Here is an 18,046-nt window from a genome sequence, read left to right as displayed (position 1 = left end):
GTTGAGACCTTTCAGAGCTAACGCACCATAAATTGTACAATATTGACAAATTAATATAACGTCCTCTAAAATACTTCTTGCACGTTTTCTCCCATGAACCACACTTGAGCTGTCGGAGGTTTTACTCTGAATGAAAACTTGTACAGTTTTACGAATCTCTGCTGCCCTCGAAGGGTAAAATGTGTTATTGCGCTTTCTACTGTACCAAGCTCCAAGATTCTCTTTTGGCGGGTTAGATAGAAAGTGTTCATCAATATTTATGAGTTAGTGCTTCCCATTGGCTATTGGCTCAGGCAAGCGCACAGGGATTGGATAGAATATGATTTTATGAGGCGTTTGACAACTGCACATGCTCTGACCAGATTAATACGATTTAGATTGGAAAAGCAGTGTCAGTATCCATAAAAAAAAATGTTCTTTCAGAAAAACAGATCAGCCACCATTATAAGAACTGAAGTTCCAGGAAATTAAGTAAACTAAGCATAATTAATTATCATTTTTTTATGAGTTTAATTTAATTTTACGTTATTATTCTGTGGTCTATAAGGACATCACGCCACTAACAATGCATTTTCTCATCTGTGTAGAATTTAGAAACTTTTTGGTAAAACAATTCTTCAGCGTTTAACCAATAATTCACCAAGTTTATGTTAACGTCATCTTTTGAATAATAAATAGAAGGTGCAGTTTCCACAGACCACGTGACCACGCTGTTTAAGCGTAACATTTTTTGCTCGCAGCTAGCCAACGGCTTTTGCTAAGGTATAGTAATTCTGACGTTCTGATTGGCCCATTACGTCGAAGGGCTCTCTCTGATTGGCGGAAAGAGCTAAGTCGTTCCTATGCGTTCTTCCGGCTTACATGTTAGGGGGAAAAAAAGAAAAGACGAATGGAAAAATTGTAATCCTCAAAACGACCATTGCCTAGTTCTTTAGCGGTTACGGTAATGTCAGCACACATTCAGAAACACTGCCGCTTGGTTAGCTCGTAGAAATTGCGCCTTTCGGCTCTTTGGAAAGTCAATACTTTAGACTGAACAGCAGCCAGCTTTTAGTTGTCGTCTGGAACGTTAGCTTGCTGTTAGCAACAGCAGCTAGCTAACAAGGTAGCGTTTTACTTTTAAGGCTACGGAACCAAGACTATTGACCGCAGAGACGATTATTTAGCTTAAGATGGGTCGCATTTAGGTGTTTTTGTGCAGGCAGAACCTAAAGACTGCGACTGTGTCATCAAAACAACTTACTATTGGGTGGCACTTGTGTGACTACCGACGAGTGTTGTCATATGATATTCACCATTTAATACCAAACAAGGAGACGAGAAGCTGCCTGTTTTTCATATGTTTTTGAAAGCATTGCTGTGCTTCTAACACTTAACGTCACCGAGTGGCTGTTACCTCCTCGGCTTCACCAGATGCTACTGATTGTGTCCTGAACCTGTACATTAGCCTGCTCTCTGTCCCGCTCAGTTAAACTCGAGGGCTTTTGCTTAGTATTGGCTACCTACATGTTTTAATATTGCATTTTTACTTTCAATGTGACTTTTGTTAAACAATGTGTGGTTCTAAACTTGTTTATTTGTTTGTTTGGGGTTTTTTTAGGTCAGAAGAAGGTCGGATGAGCTCTCAACAATTCCCCCGACACGGGCTGCCTGCGGTTAGCGGCGGTGCCGCTCAGATCCCTGCTCCTGCAAACCTGGTGCCCGTCAACCAGCCATCCAACCCTCCAGGTAACTCATCATCATCACAGTATGCTTAGCTTAAGTTCAGTAAATCCATTGCAAGTTCATCCAATCCATTACAGGAACAGTGGGAGAGGGGGACAGCAGTCGTGAAGGCGACCATGGTCAGCAGGACCACCCTCCCGCCACAGGAGGGGGGGCAACCTTAGCTTTCAGAGATGACAAACAGGAGACCATGGTGGTCCGGCCGTACCCGCAGGTTCAGATGCATGGGCAGCCGCAAGCTGCCCCCCAGACCGTCTCCATCCAGCCTGGGACTCCTGTCACCTTACCTGCACCCACTGTCCACCTCCCACAGGGCCAGCCTGCAGTCCTCACCGACAGCCAAATGAAGGTGAACGTCTTTTGTTTGTCCCAGTTAGCTTTTTTTTGTTGTTGATGTTTAGCTTTAATTGGAAACTGTGGGGTTTTCTTTGCGTTATTGTTTGGCTTTTGCACAACAAACAAGTGACATTTGAAACAAATGTCACTCTTGTCGTATTCTGATTTTTATCTCGTAGACCAACGCAGAGTTGCACCTGATTTGAATGTGTTTGTGTAGAAGCCTCACTTTTTCTATGATTTCTAAATGCAGCAGCTACAGCTGCCTTTCAGTTGTTGTTCAAAACCATTCCTACAGCATGATGCTGCTACTGCTTTATTTTTCTGTGGGTGGTATTCTCAGGATGATGTCCAGATATTAAATTGTATGGATTAAATTACACACTGGTCTATTTATATATTGGGTCACTTCAAAGGCAATTGGATGCACTGAGTTCTATTGAGATGACTGGATAAAGAGAACTGAATACAAGTGTAGGACACACTGGATTTTTTTTTCTTATGTAATTAAATAATAGAACCTTTTCCTTTTACGTCAACAAATACACATTTGTTTATGTTGCTCTACCACATAAAATTCCAATGAAACTATAGGTGCACCGGTTGGTGGTTACTGTTTGTTTTACCACCAGAGGTGTTTAAAAAGTTGCAGACGTGACCTGGTCTGTCAGTCGGCGCTCTCTAATGACAGTAAAAGGGAACGTGGCTGATTTTTAAAACTTAACAGAGGTAGTTTTGTCAGTTTCACATGTATCGGCCGATCACCTAAAATTAAGGAATCGGTGCACCCCTAAATAAAATCTTTTGGTTGCTGTAATCTGTCACGTTACCTGTACTTGTATTCATATTCATAGCAAAAACAATTTCCATATCGCCAACATAGACCTAGAAGGCAATTGTTAGCTTCAGGCATAAAACAAACTCTCCCACTATTGTACAGGAAACATTCATTTAATGTTAACAAATCAGATCTGTCCTGCTTTTCAGAAACTCTCCCAGTTTTGTTAAATTGACCAACTCTCTGGTTTCCCTCAGGCGGTCCATAAGCCGCCCATTCCAAGTCGTCTGATCGCCCCGGCTCCCGCTTCCAACCAGGCTCACATACCTAAGGTGCCAAGTCACATCACTGTCACCATAGAGAGCACCATGCCCACCACCCCATCCATCCCCGTGGCAACCATCAGTGGTCAGCAGGTGTGCACAGGCTCTGTACATTAGCCTCTTACGGATGTTGAAATTATCTGGCTGATTATTCCTCTGTTCTGCTCCCATGTTGCTTTAGGGTCACTCCAGCAGCCTGCACCACCTAATGCCAGCCAACATTCACATCATCAGGACCCCCACTGTCCCTCCTCAGCCCTACTCATCCCATTTACCTCGAGGTATGGTTCTTATTGTGCCCTTAAGACGGTTGGCTGTTCTTCCAATGGATTTCTTAAATACACTAAAACATTTCAGATCTAGGAAAGTACAAAATGCAGCCTTTTATTAAAATGCATTTGCTATTTCTGTCTGATTTATAAAAAAAAATATTTGGAACATTTAGGTGCGACAAAAAAGCAATAAAGATATCTTGTTGGTGCAAATATTTTTCCTCAGCACTCTATTAAAACGTGCTGTTGTGCTCCCTGCAGGGGCAGCAGCAGCAGCTGCCATGTCCAGCTCCAAAGCGGTCCTGCGGCCCGCCACCGGAGCCAGCGCCAGCCCTGGTCAGCCCACGGTGCAGCACATCATCCATCAGACCATCCAGGTGAGTTCAACAGCTCAGACGGAGAAGGACAGAAACAAAACGGTCCGATAACGAGCTACTCTGTGTTTCACCTTCCTTCTCTGCTCTGTGCTGTGCTGTGCAGTCCCGCCCCGCTGTAACAACATCCACAGCTGTTCTCCCAACTGTGGTGGCACCCATCTCAGCTCCCAGGACTCAGCCTCCAGTGATCAGTCCGAATGCCACTCACTCTGAAGTGACACATGGGTATGTCTTACAGAAATGAATGTATTTTAAATATAGATGAAATTTTCTTGTTTTATGTTCAGTTGCCATAAAACTCCAAAGAAAACGAAGCTGTATGTAAATGATCACATGAAAATGTCATAGCTTTTCTTTCTTTCTTTTTTTTTTCTAAATTAGTAGTTTGGACAACAATTTCTTTAGCCTTTAATTGTGCCTTGTTTTAAAATCTTTTCTTAGCCTTCTCCTGCAACACTGCACAAGGAGACAGTGGGTGATTTTCAGCCTTTGATTGGTTTCGTAAATATCAGCTGATCTCCCAAAATGAAGAAAATTGTCCAGCCGATTGAGAGCAGCACTCATTGTCCTTCACTTCATTATGACGCCTAGATATGGATCTATATTTGCCGCTTTCCATCAGTTTTTATCAACACTTCCATTCAGACATAATCTTACAACAGATAAACTCTTCATAAATTGCTGCAGTGAGGAACATGGTGATGAGAGCATTTTCTTGTTGCAGGCGTCCTGCGTTGACCATCCACCCCCCTCCCGCCACCGTCGGCATCCAGAGGCCTCAGACGTCACGGGATTCAGCCACACGGATCACTCTGCCGTCGCACCCCGCCATGGGAGCCCAGAAGGCCCAGACGCCACACACCATGGCACAGGTTGGTGCTCTGCCACGTACACGTGGTGAAAGTAGCGTTAACGCAAATGACTATAGAGGAAATCTATGTGTCCTGTTTCAATCAGAAGCCCATCTTCAGCACTGTGACTCCTGTCGCCGCAGCGACTGTGGCACCGATAGTCGCCACCAACACTGTGCCATCGACGACCACGATAGGTACTGATGTTGAGCCTGTCTAAGAGGCTCACAGAAGGTAAACTTTGTTGGAACTTTAATTAGCAGCACACTAAAATCATTTCTGTTTCCCGAACGCTTAGGTTCTGTACCTCACACCCAAATGACCAGTAGCACTATCGTCACCGTGACGATGCCGTCCCACTCCTGTCACGCTACAGCAGCGACGACGTCCACTATCCCCGTCGGTAAGTCTGTTCTGTGTTTTGTTGTGTTGGGGTTTTTTTTTTGTCGACCTTTGTTTTGAATATTTTTCCTTGATCCTGATTGGTCGGCGTGGCGCCCTGCAGTAACCGTCCTGTGCCTTTAACAGCTAAAGTGGTCCCACAGCCGATCGCCCACTCTTCATCCCGCGTCCAGGCTGAGTACCCGGGAGAGAGGGCTAACCTCATCCCCATCCCAGGCCACAGGTCCTCTCCTAACCCCGTCACCATGGAAACCAGAAGTGACAACAGGTGAGAAGGAAAACATTTGGTTTGAGTTATGTTTTAGCTCTAAGAGGGTGGTAACGTTTTTTTTTTTAGTTGTCGTTTTTATATGTTAATGTCATAATTTTAAAAAATTCTAGTCTTGATTTGACATGTGTAAAGGTTAAGGCACTTTGGTTACATGAGACTCGAGCACGTTAAATGCTATAAACTTCTTAACTACAAAGCATCCTGTGAAAGTTTAGCAGTAGAATAGTTGTAATCAGAAACATGGGATCAGGATACTTGACTTTTGAAGATGATTTTTTTCTCCTTGTCTACAGACCTTCTGTTCCAGTACAGCTCCAGTATTTCCTCCCAGCGTACTCTTCATCATACCCTCTGACACACACATACACACCCATCAGCAGCCCTGTGTCCACAATCCGCCAGTATCCAGGTGAGTCCAGCCGAGCCGTGGTGTTTTACTTTTACTCGGGGTCAACTGGGTTTTTTGTTTTTCATTTAAAGATGCACATTCCAATCACCAACTTCAGTGCATTTTATTTACTTATTTTTTGTGAGAGAATAGTAAGTAGTGAAAAATTAAGTGAAATTAAAAGTAAGTTTTACTTTTTTACTAATTACCATGTGTAAAGTTGCCTGTACACAGCGCCCTTATCTGATAGTTTGTAGAACCACTCTCTGCTCTGCAGTTTGTACGTACATTTTTTGTCAAAATAGCACAGACTCAAATTTAGGTCCGAACTTTAACCAAGTCTGTGTGTGTAAATATGGTGTGTAGCTTTTAGTTGTGTTCTGCGTCCTGGTGGAAGGTGCATTTAAATGACATAAAATTCTTTTGAAGTTGGTAGATTCAATGTGACAAAAATGGAACAATTCATCACTTAAAAAGTGCATTTCTGCTTTGTAAAAATATGAAGCAACACATTTTTCCTTTTCTTCCTGAAGTCACCCCTCAAGCTCCAAGTTCGGCCCTGCCCGCTCAGGCCGGAGTGGGCGTGGCCACCACCGTTCACCTCAACCACATGCAGCTGATGGCGGTGGATCGCATCGGCCTCCCATCGGCACAGATCAGCACCCAGGGCATCCAGCCCGCACCGATCGGCGCGCAGAGCATCCAGCCCGCACAGATCGGGGTTCAGGGTCTGCATTCGCCTGCGTCCATCGCTACACAGGGGGTTCAGCCCGCACCGATCGTCACACAGCAACAGCAACAGCAGACTGAAGCCAAGCCAGGTAGCTGTTCACCTGATTCTGCCTCACTGGGAATCGTCGTGGTTAGTTTTTAACAGAACTGGGGCTTATTGGTGATGGATGTGTCACTTATTTCATGGTGTATATCTCCTAGTTATTCTAGATTGTTTTTCAATACGAGTTGTTTATATCAATTTGCAATTTAGTTCTTTCCTGCTGTGACACATGAAAATCTTCATGATAGTATTAATGAAATCTCATTCTATAGCTCTATATCTACATCCCTCTCTAAATCTGTCTTTCTATATTTATCTGTTGGTCTGTCTCTCTCTATATATATCTATTTATCTACTCAACTCTCAATATTGAGATATATAGATATATAGAAACAGATATAGCCATAGATGTAGAATACAATCCTATTCTATTCTCTGTGTACATCTCTCTATATATCTATGTCTCTCTATATATATATCGCTATCTCTTTATATACCAATCTGTCTCAAAATGTCTATACCTCTGTAACACTCTCTCTGATTTCAGGTGTTGTTCTGGCTGATGGTTTTGTAGCGAGTCCCATCAGCACCACGTTTGGCGCCACCCAGCCTGTAGCTACCATGGTGCAGGCCCACACACAGGGAGCAGGAGTGGGAGGAGCTCCCACCCTGGTTTCCTCCCCTCGACCCAGCATCCTGCGAAAGAAACCTGCGACCGAAGGGTGAGGGCTCGCATCGGGTCGCAGCTCCCAGCAGGAGTTTTTTTTTCTTTTTTAAAATGTTGACCTTAAGCGGACTTTGTTTTTCCTGTTTGGGTTTTCCAGATGTGTTCGTAAGACCCTGATCCCCACCCAGGCCAGTGAATCCAACAGTGGCAGAATCGATGGCGGCGTGAGAGGAGCAGGATCTCCCCGGCCTGCGGGGTGAGCTTCTTTTGCGTCGGTCGCCTCATCGTTGTTCTGAAGCGATTCCTATCAGTTGACTCTTCTCTCCTGTCGTTAGAGTGAAACCCAAAGCGGAGGTCCACATGGCCGTGGCCCCTCCAGTCATGGCTGCAGTCGAAGCTCTGCCTGCCCAAGGAGGGGAGCAGCAGGCCTCCAACCCCCAGCACCTGACCCAGGCCATGCCCACCATGCTGGCGACACCGGGGCCCGTTCCTCCGTCCCAGCCCTCCACCGTTCTCTCCCTGCCTGCGGCCATGGCCGTAACCCCCCCTGTTCCGGCGTCGATGGCCAACACCGTGGCCTCCCCCACTCAGCCCGCTGCCAGTAGTACGGCGGCATGCGCCGCCAGCTCCTCCTGCCCAGACGTCAAGATCAAGCAGGAGGTGGAAACGATGGACACCTCGCAGCCCGGTAGGAAACGTCTTCTTCCTCCAGTTATCAGAGAGTCTGTCAGAAACGTGGATTCACACGCAAGCATGTTGCATCCCTGTAGATCCCAATGTGAATTTGTCCTCAGCCCCGGCCGGCTCCACCCAGGCCAACACGCTGAACCCTCCGGCTACAGCCGAGCTGGTGCCCGGGGCCTCGCCCAGGAAGAAGCCCCGCAAACAGCAGCACGTCATCTCCACAGAGGAGAGCGAGATGGTGGAAACCAACAGCACCGATGAAGAGAAGACCCCAGGGAGGCCCATCAGCGGCAGGGCGGAGAGGCGGGAATCCCCTCCCAGGGAATACGTTGGTACGCTTTAACAGCCACTGATAAAATCACTCTGAACATAGGGCTGCAACTAAACATTGTTTTAGTAATCGGTTATTCTATTGATTAATTAGATTTTATAAAATTACGATTTTTTAATTATTTAAGCCTTTATGCAATATTACAAAGCCCTCCAGGGGATATGATGATTACCTTACCTCATAAAAGGTTTTGCATTCTCACAATAATGTGCTCATTAGTTCATTCGGTATAATTGGATACTGTAAGCCTTTCTTACAGTTGCCATCATACTTTCTGATATTAAATAAGGCTTTGTAAGGCTTTTCCATGAATGTTAATATCTCCTTGGGAAATATCTGAAGTTTTATATCTTTTTCTTTAGGATAGAAATGCACCACAAACCTATGATATAAACAGAAACTTTCCACAAGTAGGAAAGAAATAAAAAATACGTCCAAACTATTTGGACCATTTCTGAGTTATGATCGTGGGGTAAAAAAAGTCATCTGACAGTTTTGATTGTGTCTCTTTTGTGTTGATGGTCTGAATGGTTTAAAAGGATGTTTTCATGTGAAGTTTCATCTCAACCTTACATAGACAGACATAAACATGCAGCGAATAAATCGATTTTCAATCAGTGTTTTGCACCAAAGAGTAAAGAATAAGCACCGAGGCTCTTTAAATGTGTATATATTTGAAATTTTAAATTGACATTTGTATAAAAGATAGACCAGCAAATATTGCAGTAAGCGTATTGCGAGGGAAGGCAAAAGAAAAATCTTTCCCCATGTACCCTAGAGGGCTTTGTACAATATTATAAATACATTAAAAGATGCAAATAAACAAATTATTTGATTGATTGATTTTTAAAAAAAATAAAATATTTCATTACCTAAAATGCCGCATTTCTTTATGAGTGCCTGATCATTTGTGGCAAAGAGTGCATCTGCAGCGCTTTCTGCTTGACTGAAAGTTAACACAGTGAATGGCTGAGCTGTTTAATTTTTAGATTAACCAATTTTTGGATGAACAGATAAACTGGATTCCCAAAGAAACTCAGTTTGAACAGGGTGAAACTAACACTTCGCCATTTGAGCAGTTCTGGGTAGAACTTAGACAAGTTTTTTTACTATCATAAATGCCTAGCTTGCAGTATTTGTACAATTGTTCCATAATTATTACTCTGAGGTTGGCGTTTTGTCAGAAAATGACCTTTTTTCCATTTATATACTCCAATTAAAAGCTAATCGATTACTAAATTAGCTGACGATGATTTCAGTAATCGTTTCATCCCGATTAATCGTTTCATTTTTGATCGGTTAGAAATTTTAAAAAGCAATTTTCTCTTTCAGATGAAGAAGGAGTTCGATATGTGCCAGTCAGGCCTCGTCCTCCCATCACACTGCTGCGGCACTACCGGAACCCCTGGAAGGCTGCCTACCACCACTTTCAGAGGTACAGCGACATCAGGGTCAAAGGTGAGTCCTCTTCTGACGGTCTGCCCAATCTAAGAATTCTTGAGCTGCTTAGTTATAATACCGGAATCATGTTTATTAAAATAAGACGATACGAATATGTTTACAAAGTATATTGTCAGTTTCTCTTTTTTTTTCTGGAAGACGTCATTTTCATGATCACTTTGAGTAGGAACTAAAATGCAAAACTGATTGAGCTGCTTTAATGTATTTTAATGAAACCAATTCACACTGACACTATTTTTTTCCCACTTCAGAGGAGAAGAAGTGCAGCTTGCAGGATATGGCCAATCAGAGAGGAGTGGCATGCAGGGCACAAGGCTGGAAGATTCACCTGTGTGCTGCACAGCTCAGGCAGCTGGTGCGTGACCGCCACATGTTAACATTTGTTCAACAAGTTGTTCATGCGCGCAATAAAATTGTTTTTACCAGATGTTATAGTTACAGGAAATAGTTTGTGTACCATTTCAAAAATCTTTCATTATTACTACTACTTAGAATTGTTCAAAACTCATAATTGGGGAGCCAGCTAAAAGGTCTTTAAATTAGATTTTTGTTTCTCTGTTTGTGTCTGTAGTCGAGTTTGGAGCACGATGTGTACAGCCGTCTCTCCACCCTCCAAGAGGGCCTTATTCCAAAGAAGAGAGCAGGCTCCGACGATGACCTGCACCGAATCAACGAGCTCATTCAGGTACTACAAACAGCTTGGAGATATTTTCATTTAAAATTCTACTTATGGTCATATTGAGCAAGAACAGAACATGTCAGCATAGGCATTTTATGCTTTGGGGTATTTCTTGTCGGGTTTGTTAGTTGTCAAGATTTATTGACGATCAGTTGCCAAGTTAAACAGTTTTTGACTTTTGGGAGCACAACACATTTTTAAATGCTTTTTTAATTCAGCTGTCACATTTTGGACTCTGTTTCCAGTCACATTTGGATGTTTCACTCGGACTTGTTCAGACATGTAGATCCTGCTAGGAAGTTAAGCCCCTCTAACGTCCACTGTTTATCTAGCTACCTGAATTATGCCATGAGAAACTGATGACAAAATCCTCCCACACCCCTTATTTTAGTGTTTGTATTGGGTTGAAGAGTGTACAAATTGAGAGTTTTTTTTACTTTTGCTGTATCATCACAGAGTCTGTGTTTTTTGACATGCAAAAGTCTAAAGCTGAAAAGTTTGTTGTCTTTCTGCAGAAGCAACATCTGCAAGCAGCAAAGGATGACAAAACCACTTATCTAGGCCCACTGGGGGTTAATTTTTGCTTAAAAAATATTAACTGATTGGACACTGGAAAAGACTATTGTTGTATGCTAAAAGGATTCAGCATATCGACGAAGCTATCCAAGCCTAAAATAGCATCTCACTACTAAGCATGTTTCAGCAGCACAGCTACTAATGCTGATGTCAGCATCAAGATTTCTAAAGATGGGTTCTTTTTTTCAAATATGTTCCATGAATGAAACACTTGAAAACTGACTGGGTGTAAAAGCACTTTGCACCAATGCGGTGTTTGAATAACCTAGATGGATTAAAAGCAAATTTATATGCCCGTTTAATCAATAATTGATCAGCAAAATGGGTTTCTGAATTGAAAATATTGCTTATTTTAGATAATCAATTTTTATTCAAATTATAGACCCTGCGGTTGACTGAATTAAAAATCTTAATCAAGTCCCTCCACAAATTAAAAGTTCAACAAATAATTTATAAATGAAGTGTCCCCTAGTGGCATAATTATTAGCTGAATTAATCATAAAAATTCTGCTTGATCAGAGCCATTCTGAGTATTTGGCATGTCGAGGTGAGTGGATTTTCATTGGCACAGACAGAGCTTCAGAATAGAATAATCAGTTTGTTAGGTGGCATTTTGGATTTACAAGTTTTAACATTATGCAACAGATTTCTTTATTTCTTTTCTCTTTTTTTTTTTTTTTTTTACACCCATTACAGTAGTGTGAAGAGGGATAAGATGGTTTCTCTTTAAGATTTTATTGGTTGGTTTTTGTTTCATGTTTCAGAAGTAGTTAAAAGCTAACCAAATGTTGGGGCGTGCCGTGGTGGCGTAGCGGTTAGCGCGACCCGTATTTGGAGGCCTTGAGTCCTCGACGCGGCCGTCGCGGGTTCGACTCCCGGACCCGACGACATTTGTCGCATGTCTTCCCCCCTCTCCTTTCCCGTTTCCTGTCAGCCTACTGTCATATAAGGGAGACTAGAGCCCACAAAAGACCCCCTGGAGGGGTAAAAAGAAAAGCTAACCGAATGTTTAATTAGCCGCTGCCAAAACAAATCATATTAGGTAAACAGTAAATCTAATTTTTGCGTCCCCAGGGCAACATGCAGCGCTGTAAACTGGTGATGGACCAAGTGACCGAGGCCAGAGACACCATGATGAAGGTTCTCGATCACAAGGAGAAAGTTCTGAAGCTGCTCAACAAGAACGGCACCGTCAAGAAATCGTCCAAACTGAAGCGCAAAGAACGGGCGTGAGGTTGAGGGTGAGTCACTCGCCCCTCGACGACCGCCGCCCCGTTTCCAAGGAGGAAAGGGGGCGGGGCGAAGGAGCCGTTCTAAATTCTGGTGCTATGATTTGCTGCATACAATCGCACGCGCCCTTCCTTAACTGCCTGTGGTTAGAGAGGCAGAGAGAGAAGCCAACCGGGGAGGCTTCGGCGATCGGAGAAGCTGACCCGGACAGCGTTCTCTTAAAGACACAGTGAACATACCGAGTATGAAGCAATCTAGGATGTGTTAGTGGGGACAAACAAAACAAAACCCACGACGATTTACTTTAAAGACTCTCGAGGCTCGTTTTATTACTAGTTTCTGCCTCCTCCATTAGGACAGTTCAAAGATGGCTTCCTGTGTATCTGTGATAATTGGCATGCAGATGCAGTGAATTTTGAGTCCATCTCCTCAGATTTTACTTTTAGCCAACAGTTTATTCAGACTAATCTTGACTGTGCTCAGTCTGTGCCTTCATTTTGTTAGTGTAGAAGAATTGGACGTAGAAATGTGCAAGCTGTCCCACATTTCAAATCACTACATTTTTGTTTTTTTTCTTATGGCTAATATTTTTTCTATATATATCTATACATACATATATTTCATTCGATGGTTACACATTTACCCTTTTTTTTTTTTTTTTTTTTTTATCAGCCCCGTGTTTAGTTGCAATCTACAAATCAAAATGACAATACTTGTGTGGGTTAAAAACCTTAATGTGGCATGTTTAAAAGAATTTTTATAGTACAAAAAAAAATCCTCATAAAGAATGTCCTTAGTTTTGAAAGTGAGAATGCGAAAAATGTCGAACTACCATCTTTAATCCACTATATGATGAATAGATGTCCCACCGTTTAGAGGTGGCATTGATTTGGTTTGAGACCAAACCAAATGTTGGTTTGAGACGGTGCAGTGTTTGAAACAGAAGAAGAAGAGAGACTAACTTGCCTTGTGCTCTCACAACAGCAGACTGACTTCATGTAAATCACTGTAAATGTGCTTTTGGTTTTTCATTGACTTGGTTCTTTTCAAGTTTTTGTACTCGATGAAACAGTTTGTGTTGTGTGTGTGTGTGTGTGTGTGTGTGTTACGCCGCTTCATTGCTGCAGAGTGTAACCGTTGCAGAGTTGCAGGATGAAGCGGGCTTGAAAATATCTAGTCATTGTACATTGTTTTTGTTTGTGTAATTAAAGTAAAGATACTTAAAGCTACGTTTCTGTGGAATCAATGTAACTCACTCTAGGTAGTATTCGTCACCTGTCGAAGCTATTAATGTTTTTCTTTGTATGTTGGGATCAATAATTTAAAAATGTTTTAAGTTACATGGAGGCATACCTCAAAGACGCGGACTCCTTTTGTGACATCTTGGGGAAGCAAAGGCAACAGGAAGAGAACAGTGGACTTCCTGCAGGCGGCTCCATCCATGGACGGCCATTTTGACTACAGGTACAAGGAACGCCTTAGGAATATCCAGCCGTCACACCACACACCTCTTGGAGTCGAATATGGGCTTCAACACCACACCCAAAACAAATGTAAAGATGCTGACATTCACAGTTAAAGTAGTCCTGCACTGACAGACTGACATCCCAATAAGAGAGGAAGAAGTCATCACCTCAAAAGCAACAAAAGTTTGACGATGCTCTCGGGGTGAAGACCTTAATTTGTGAAGACTTGGTTTTCCTCAGACCAAAAAACAAGTTGAAATGTACAACAAGATTAATTTTCAAACAGACTTGTTCACTGATGACTGCTGTGCAGCCCTGGATGGTCCAGATGGACGCAGTAGTGGATTGGTGGTGGATGGCCACCACGTCCCAACACGGCTGTGATGTCAGCAAGGAGGTGGTGGAGTCATTTTTTTTGCACCAACATTTTGGGGAGAGAATCATTGGTCGGCCCCTTCAGAGACCCCGAAGGTATGAAAATGACCTCAGCAAAGTATATGGACTTTCTGACTGATCACTTTCTTTCATAATTCAAAAAGAAGAGCCGTACCTTCCTTAGCAAAATCATCTTCATGCATGACAATGAATGCTGCAAGGAACACCACTGTCATTGGTTGCTAAGGGCATGAAAGGAGAGAAACTCATGGTGTGAAATAATGTTTTCTGGAGATCTTGGCATTGGGGCCACTGGGCCAGGCCTCTATGGCAGCGCTTCTCAATTCCAGTCCTCGCGCCCCCCCTGCCCTTCTGCCACACACCTGGATTGATAGAGGCACATCTGAAACAGGCAGGGCAGGGGGGCCTGAGGACTGGAATTGAGAAGCACTGCTCCATGGGGACTAAGGGAAATTTGATTTTGTAGCCCTCTATATCTGCTATTAGTGTGGATTGCTGAAAATCAACAGACGATTAGATAATTCGCACAGCTGCTATAAACTCATTGCATCTATGAATAAAGTTGTTACTTTACTTTAATATATATACAGTATATATATATATATATATATATATATATACAGTACAGACCAAAAGTTTGGACACACCTTCTAATTCAATGGGTTTTCTTTATTTTCATGACTATTTATAAGGCAAGAAATCCCACTTATTAACCTGACAGGGCAGGTTGACCTATGAAGTGAAAACCATTTCAGGTGACGACCTCTTGAAGCTCATCAAGAAAATGCAGAGTGTGTGCAAAGCAGTAATCACAGCAAAAGGTTGCTACTTTGAAGAAACTAGAATATAAGGGCTATTTTCAGTTGTTTTACACTTTTTGTTTAGTGCATATTTCCACATGTGTTATTCATAGTTTTGATGCCTTCAGTGTGAATCTACAATGTCAATAGTCATGAAAATAAAGGAAACTCATTGAATTAAAAGGTGTGTCCAAACTTTTGGTCTGTACTGTATATATGTATATATATATATATATAATGTCATCTAGTGGTAAAAGTAAAAAATAAATAAATAGTATGCTCTGGACTTAAGACAGAGTACACGAACACATATTCATGACGTGCTTTGATTAAACTAATTTATCTCCGGTGTGATTCCAGTACCTAAAATTTAACTTTATACCAGGTGAGTCTCTCTCACCTGAGAATGGGCTGATTCTGTAAATTCAAATAATTGGAGAAGATTCATAAGTCTGAAACAGGAACAGGTCTGAAAAAACTCTGTGTGCTACATAAGAGAGAGATTCCTTTGATGCGTCAAAGAGTGATGTCATCACTGCTGATGTCACTGTTACCAATGGAACTGAACATTCTAATAGTGCGTTCACATCAAACTAGTTTTGAGCGTCAGGCGAGTCTGGTTTACATTCAAAGTCTGCGTGGAATGTTGGACGCCATGGACTCGCTTGACACGTCAAATGGTTCAAACAGCCGCTAGACACTCCAAACGCGCCACATCAGCTCTTTGAATGTAAACCAGATGCGCCTGACTCTCAAAACGTGTTTGGTGTGAACGCACCACTATATGTCCAGTGCCATATTAGTTCCATCATATTAGGACCAAAGCCTGATCCTAATATGATGGACTCATTGCTTTGAGTCAAGGGTGACGTTCAGAGGTTAGGAATAGACTAGTATGGGTTAGGGTTAGGGAAAATCGCAGCTACTAAATTGAAGGGAAATGAATGCAAAGTTCTAATATGGGTCGAAATAGTTTTGACAAATCTGTATAGCATTTTGTTTTCTAAATCATTCTATAAATAATGATGATACAATGTTAGGTTGTATTTCTGCCAATTGCGTAGCTGCAGTACATTAGTAGTCTAATGCGTTGAATGTGCTGAAACACATTCAACACATTAGAAACCAATCAGAACCAAAAGTTTGTCTTTTGGTTCTGATTGGTTGTTTCTGGACAGCAGCAGAGTCAGAGGAATTTTCACAGATTCTCTGTCTCATTCACAGCTTAGGACAATTTAGAGCACAGGTGTCAAACTCCAGTCCTCAAGGGCCACTGCCCTGCAACGTTTAGATGTGCCTCTGCTGCACCTCACCTGAATAGAATAATTAGGTCATTAAGGCTCTGGAGAACTGATCTACACAAGGAGGAGGTAATTAATTTTATTCCTTTGTTTTGTAGCTGTGGCACATCTAAAAACTGCAGGACACCGGCCCTTGAAGACTGGAGTTTGACACCCCTGATTTAGAATTTAGATTAATTAATTTTTTAGAAATTCTACCTGCTGCAGCTTTTATATATACGAAAGTTTTAATTATGTTTATTTTGGTGTTTTTAACTCTGAAATTGATGTTGTGTTTTCTCCATTGATTTTTGAGTTAGGAATATTATTTGCCTGTGTCTGTTTTGATTTCCTAAATCTGTGTAAAGCATTGAATTTTCATAATGCCCAGTGTTGGCAAGACCTGGGTTTGGACAGTTACCTAGGTTACTGCCACCTGGGTGTGGGTCGGCGTAAAGGCCGAGCCGGGCTTAGACTGGCCTTGAGGCCAACGCCAACATGAAGGCCCTCCATGCAACCAGTGGAGGTTGGTCGCATGGACCTCCCTGGTTGATTGGAGGTCCATCTTTCCTCTGACCTCCCTGGTTGATTGGAGGTCCATCTCTCCTCGGACCTCCCTGCTTGATTGGAGGTCCATCTTTCCTCGGACCTCCCTGCTTGATTGGAGGTCCATCTTTCCTCGGACCTCCCTGCTTGATTGGAGGTCCATCTTTCCTCGGACCTCCCTGGTTGATTGGAGGTCCATCCTTCCTCGGACCTCCCTGGTTGATTGGAGGTCCATCTTTCCTCGGACCTCCCTGCTTGATTGGAGATCCATCTTTCCTCCGCCCTCCCGGGTTGATTGGAGGTCCATCTTTCCTCGGACCTCCCTGGTTGATTGGAGGTCCATCCCTCCTCGGACCTCCCTGCTTGATTGGAGGTCTGTCTTTCCTCCACCCTCCCGGATTGATTGGAGGTCCATCTTTCCTCGGACCTCCCTGGTTGATTGGAGGTCCGTCCTTCCTCGGACCTCCCTGCTTGATTGGAGGTCCGTCCTTCCTCAGACCTCCCTGGTTGACTGGAGGTCCATCTTTCCTCAGACCTCCCTGATTGACTGGAGGTCCATCTTTCCTCGGACCTCCCTGGTTGATTGGAGGTCCATCTTTCCTCGGACCTCCCTGCTTGATTGGAGGTCCGTCCTTCCTCGGACCTCCCTGCTTGATTGGAGGTCCGTCCTTCCTCGGACCTCCCTGCTTGATTGGAGGTCCGTCCTTCCTCGGACCTCCCTGCTTGATTGGAGGTCCGTCTTTTCTCGGACCTCCCTGCTTGATTGGAGGTCCATCCTTCCTCGGACCTCCCTGGTTGATTGGAGGTCCATCTTTTCTCAGACCTCCCTGCTTGATTGGAGGTCCATCTTTCCTCCACCCTCCCTGCTTGATTGAATGTACGCCTTTCTTCAGACCTCCCTGGTTGATTGAACGTATGCCTTTCTTCAGACCTCCCTGGTTGATTGGAGGTCTGTCTCTCCTTGGCCTCCTCTGTTTGCAGGGAACCTTCTGTTTGCGGGAGGACCTCTGGTTGGGTGGAGACTCTCAGATGGTTATTTTCTAGAGAAAGTTTCAACTTCATCTTCAGGTCTGCAACCTGACCCTGCAAAGATTTCACCGTTTCCTCCTGTTCTTTGAATTTCGAAGCCTGCTCAGTATGACGTTTGAGCTGCTCCTCATATTTAAGTCTCACTCTGTACTCTTCAACCATTACTTCTATCAGACCTTTATTGCGGGAGGCATATTTTTCAGCCTCCCTCTTGAAGTAATCCAGCTGTTGAAGAATGCTCTTGTCTGTTGTTACTTTGGAAGAGCAAGAAGCCTTTGACACATCTTCACATTTGACTCGCAGGTGACGTTCTTTTTCCAACATTTTTTGCAGTTTTTGAATTTCCTCCTGCTGTGATTTCACTTCAGCCTGACATGCAGTCCTTCGGTCTCTTTCCTCCTGG

At 43.2% G+C, this 18,046-nt stretch overlaps 1 protein-coding gene across 3 annotated transcripts; it reads left to right on the top strand.

Annotated features, from left to right (window-relative positions):
• The first annotated feature begins 808 nt into the window (after window positions 1-808).
• Window positions 809-13,355, top strand: sap130a (Sin3A-associated protein a). Of its 3 annotated transcripts, none has more exons than XM_028028276.1 (21): window positions 809-943; window positions 1,601-1,728; window positions 1,803-2,074; window positions 3,097-3,255; window positions 3,344-3,443; window positions 3,696-3,811; window positions 3,915-4,036; window positions 4,536-4,683; window positions 4,769-4,859; window positions 4,961-5,065; window positions 5,191-5,332; window positions 5,629-5,744; window positions 6,257-6,544; window positions 7,046-7,220; window positions 7,323-7,421; window positions 7,501-7,853; window positions 7,960-8,181; window positions 9,513-9,638; window positions 9,893-9,996; window positions 10,213-10,326; window positions 11,971-13,355. In XM_028028276.1, exons 2-21 carry the CDS (start codon window positions 1,617-1,619, stop codon window positions 12,127-12,129), a joined length of 3,123 nt encoding a protein of 1,040 aa, XP_027884077.1. In that variant the 5' UTR covers window positions 809-943; window positions 1,601-1,616; the 3' UTR covers window positions 12,130-13,355. The 3 variants fall into 3 exon arrangements, with proteins under 3 accessions (XP_027884077.1, XP_027884075.1, XP_027884076.1); XM_028028274.1 differs by having other exon boundaries at window positions 7,936-8,181; XM_028028275.1 differs by lacking the exon at window positions 809-943 and adding an exon at window positions 950-1,105 and having other exon boundaries at window positions 7,936-8,181.
• The last annotated feature ends 4,691 nt before the right edge of the window (window positions 13,356-18,046 follow it).

This window comes from Xiphophorus couchianus, chromosome 9 (assembly GCF_001444195.1).
Source record: "Xiphophorus couchianus chromosome 9, X_couchianus-1.0, whole genome shotgun sequence".
Taxonomy (NCBI): domain Eukaryota; kingdom Metazoa; phylum Chordata; class Actinopteri; order Cyprinodontiformes; family Poeciliidae; genus Xiphophorus; species Xiphophorus couchianus.
This window is presented reverse-complemented; position numbering and strand designations above follow the sequence as displayed.

What these genes read in the sequence shown, in the direction of transcription:
- sap130a (XM_028028274.1), top strand. Translation starts at nt 1,617, where the DNA reads ATGAGCTCTCAACAATTCCCCCGACACGGGCTGCCTGCGGTTAGCGGC. An exon ending in TCACCGACAGCCAAATGAAG is followed by an intron (nt 2,075 to 3,096) that starts GTGAACGTCTTT and finishes GGTTTCCCTCAG; the next exon opens with GCGGTCCATAAGCCGCCCAT. An exon ending in CTCATCCCATTTACCTCGAG is followed by an intron (nt 3,444 to 3,695) that starts GTATGGTTCTTA and finishes TGCTCCCTGCAG; the next exon opens with GGGCAGCAGCAGCAGCTGCC.